This window comes from Bison bison, unplaced genomic scaffold (assembly GCF_000754665.1).
Source record: "Bison bison bison isolate TAMUID 2011002044 unplaced genomic scaffold, Bison_UMD1.0 scf7180017864063, whole genome shotgun sequence".
NCBI lineage: Eukaryota > Metazoa > Chordata > Mammalia > Artiodactyla > Bovidae > Bison > Bison bison.
In genome coordinates, this window is record NW_011494635.1 from 4,120,069 (window position 1) to 4,124,171 (window position 4,103).

At 54.8% G+C, this 4,103-nt stretch overlaps 1 protein-coding gene across 1 annotated transcript in view; it reads right to left on the minus strand.

Moving 5' to 3' along the window:
* Positions 1 to 194: 194 nt before the first annotated feature.
* The window catches only part of APMAP (adipocyte plasma membrane associated protein), a 30,272-nt gene continuing 26,363 nt past the window's right edge, over positions 195 to 4,103 (minus strand). The window contains exons 7-9 of the mRNA XM_010836356.1: positions 3,951 to 4,085; positions 3,326 to 3,518; positions 195 to 2,157 (exon numbers count right to left, since the gene is read on the minus strand). Coding sequence (XP_010834658.1) covers positions 1,957 to 2,157; positions 3,326 to 3,518; positions 3,951 to 4,085 — 529 coding nt within the window. The 3' untranslated portion in view covers positions 195 to 1,956. The remainder of the gene's footprint in view (positions 2,158 to 3,325; positions 3,519 to 3,950; positions 4,086 to 4,103) is intronic.

The window sequence follows — 4,103 nt, forward strand, 5'->3', positions numbered from 1 at the left end:
TCCCTCCCCAGCCTCCGCTCCCAGTGAGACTCGGCCAGTCTCCCTGTATCATTACGAGGTCAGCACATGTAAAAACCATTTAGCACGGCAGAGCGAACGCTGACGACAGAACCTCAACGTGAAGCCTCGGTCCTATAAAAGGCAGTGACGGAGTACTGACGGTGTTTTCATAACAGATGATAAAGCAGCACACAATGAATGAATCACTTGCTTTAATTTTAAGAGCATGTTACCAATTCACATTAGAACAAATTCATTTTATGTTACAACAAAAGTCTATCGTATATTTAAGACTAATGAAACTATACTTTACACCTTACCATGGCAAATAACCACAAAGAACACAGGAAATGACACTTTGAGACAGAAAAGCAACACCTGAGTCAGGGGGGAAAAAAAAAGACACCTTTGCTGAAAACTGTGAAAAGCTACGAGCTCCTCTGCACTGACAGTGCAGCCCTCGGCTCCCGGCTCCCAACCAAGAAACGTTCAGGGTCAGCGCGCCTGGGCTGCGTTTTCATGGCAGAATGGTCAGGTTTTACCCTACTGTTCCTGCAGACGTCATACACGGGTGCACTGTTGCCTATTAAACACCACTTCCCATGAGGTTGCATCACCCGACAGGACACGGGTCACTGCCACGCAGCCAGTCTGACTGCCATGCACAGCTGTGTGGGGAGCTGGCCCTGAGCAGAAGACGACCCAGGACGGGCCCCCATCAGACTGATTGTTCTCCCCTAAAATGGGCGGGGGGAGCCTGAGTCAGCACACGACACAAACGGTTCAGGTTTCACCGCTGCTGTCGGCCCTCCTTGACGTCATTCACTGTTGTCATCCATTCAAAATACCATCTTTTCAACTCACAAAGACAACTCCAACACACAATCCCTGATGTGTTCTCACAAATGCCAGGAAAGGGAGGAGCAGACATCAGCCCTACCTGGCAGGCTGGAAACAGAACAGCGGTGTCATGTGGACTGAGTCAGTGTGGGAGGCCATGGCGGAGGCACCAAGCAAATGCAAGCACGATCCCAGCAGAACAGCCCTCACGACACACGGAAAAACAGACCTCACTCGCTGTTGGAGCAAATCAAAGCAGAGAACAAAGTCTCGGGCAACACCACCCACAGGTCAATCCACAAGGGTCGCCCACCACCAGGACCACGTGTGGGCACATCTGTCAGGCTTGTGACACCGGAACAGAAGCGACCCCAGCACATACCCTGTTCACACTTGGGTCTGGGGACAAGGAACCAGCTGTGAACAGGACTCCTGGTGCCCAGCGCCCATCTTCCATCCCCATCCTGTGATTTGCACAGCAAGCTGTACACAGAGAAGCCGGCTAGTCCTCTGAGTAGCTAGAATCAACATGTTCTTCCTCCACACACATCCAGGTCCTTGCCTTCAGAACACTGGCGGGGGCCCAGGGACGGAGGGCGGGGGCTGGGCTGGGGAAGAGGGTGGGAGCCACAGGAGGGACGCCCAGGGCTGAGGCCCAGTCCCTTACGACTCTGGGGAAGTCTTTGCCCGCACAGCCCATCCTGAGGTCTCACACACATTTGTTCTGAGCTCTCCTCACCCTCCTGGGGTCCCTCCCCCAAAGGCAGGTATCACCTGTTTAACAGCAAAGATACCAAGGCTGGTGAGACACAGCCAGCAGCAGGGACGAGACCCCAGCTGCCACCCACAAATCCATCCCCACCCAAGTACACCAAGTCCCCAGGTCCCAGAGACAATCACCACGCTTGGGGAGGTTTTTAAGAGAAAATGGCTTTACAAGGACTCATCTTCCCCTCAGCAAATTCAAGGCCTAGCTCAGGTGAAGGTGTCCTGGGGCCACACACCTCCCGGACCAGCAGGCATGGAGGAAGGGCGGCACATGGGGTGACAACGGGCTCCAGGTAACAGCGGGCTCTGGGTGACAATGGGCACAGGGTGACAGCAAGCCTAAGCAGACTATAGGCGGAGTCTGCACAGGTAGGGGGCCCTGAAGGAGCCCAGGTAAAGATGCCCACTGTGTTCATGCGCCTCGCTCACGTAGGTGACCACCTGCCCTTCGGGGTCATGCAGACTCCTCAGGAAGGTCCCGCTATCACTGAGCTCCAGGACAAGGCTGTACCGTGGCACGAATTTCATCACCGTCTCTTGGCTGAATAGCTGCAAAGGAAGCACAGAGCAGAGAGAGTATGGCAGGGCAGGTGCAGACCCTGGAGCCCAGACAACAAGCCCACCTGGAGACCCGCAGCCAAGCACCCAGTCCTGTCACCTGCTGGGCGCATCCCACCTGCACTGCCCCCCACTGAACCACCTCCCCACCTGCTCCCCTCCACACAAGAGTGCTACTGCCTTTTAAAATTATTGGTCCCAAAACATTTAGTCAAAAAATGGCTTGTGGGGCTAAGCAGGCTAGGTGCGTGCAGGGGTCGCCCAAACCAGGGAGTCAGTCTGAGTAGGGAGCGTCCACCCTGGAGGAAAGGCCATGGCTCCAAGCAGGGGAGATGGTGTCCTGCAGCAGAGTGGCTGGCACAGGCCGTGGGCCCCCAAGGAGACAGCAGGCCCCTACACGTGGCTGGGAGGAGGGAGAAACTGGGAGGAGGGAGAAGGGCTGGCCTGGGTACCAGAGCCCTAACCAGGGCCGTGTGATGCTGGGGACAAAGGCTACAAATGTGGACACTGGGGAATCGATCAAACAGGCATGAGGGAGCACGGGACCCAGGTTTCTCACCCTTAGAGAAAGGAAGTACCAACATGGATGGTAAGAAGACAGGCACAGATCCTGTGGTGTTGGACTAGAAACATCAGTCTTACTTAGAGTTTTCAGTTTAAAGGAACAGATAAAGATATATGAATGTAGGTACAAAGGTCTGTCCATGAGCACATGTGCACAGACTCACTCAGGAACCGCCGCCTGGCACCTTCTAGGACCTTAGATTACAAACAGTTCAGTACCAGTACCATGGGCAGGATCCCACGGAGGGCATGACGAGGCTCCGGGGAGGCAGAAGGAAGGGGCACCTAAACCACGTGAGGAAGAGCCAAAGGCTGGGCGTCCAGGGGAGAGCAAGAGGAACAAGCAGGACAGAGGCCCAACAGGTCATGATGGTGAGGGTGACAATTCCAGATGAGGAAACAAGGAGGGCAAGAGTCAGAGGGCTCAAAGATGTAAATTCACATTTTAAGGCAAAGGATGAGTTTAAAGAAGTCACTGAAAGTATCAGATACCATAAGCAGAACTAGAATTTTTAGAGCTTTCACAAGGGTCAAAAAAACCCACAATGAGATGCAATTTCATTTTGTTTCTTGAAATCATAGTTTTCATGTTTACCTTAAAAATCACTTTTTTAAGAAAAGGCCTCTCGGATAAGAAATCCAACATGGAGAAGCCGGGATTGGCGCGGATGGCCGCCATGCTGACCCAGTACCCCCCGGAGCTGCTGGCTCGGATGTTGTCCGGGAAGCCAGGCAAATTCTCCACAAACACGTCAGCCCCTCCCTTCATCAGGCCAGACACGTAGAACCTGAAAAAGTCAACCAAGCAGGCAATGAACAGCAGCCCCCCAAAACAAAAAATTGGAGCCAAATACCAATATATCCATCACAAATGAGGGCACATCATGCAAGGGCCCGCTGCAAGGGCCTCAGAATCCTGGGTCCAGCAAGAAGCAGGGGCGGGAACTGGGCCACGGCGGGAACTGGGCCACGGCGGAAACCGGGCCGGGCCAGGACCACAATCAGCGTTCTTCCGAGACTCTCCCAGCCCGCGACACTCAAGAAGGCTGAGGGAAAGAGAGAAGACAACTCTCCCCTGACAAAGGACCGACCTCTGCCACGTCCCAGGCTCTAAAGCGGGTCTCTCACACCAGCCCAGCCCCGCTTCTCACCCATGCCCCCAGGCCCCGCCCCACCCCTCAGCCCGGTCCGGCGCCCGTCACGCCAGCCAGCTCACGCACCTCCTGATCCTCACCATGGCCAACTCCACCACCAGGACAAAGTCCTCCGCAGGAGACAGCTGCACCCCGTTGGGGAACCGCAAATGGTCCAGCAAAACCTTCACCTCCTTGGTTTGAGTGTCGTACTCCAGCAGGCTGCAGGCGCCAACGCAA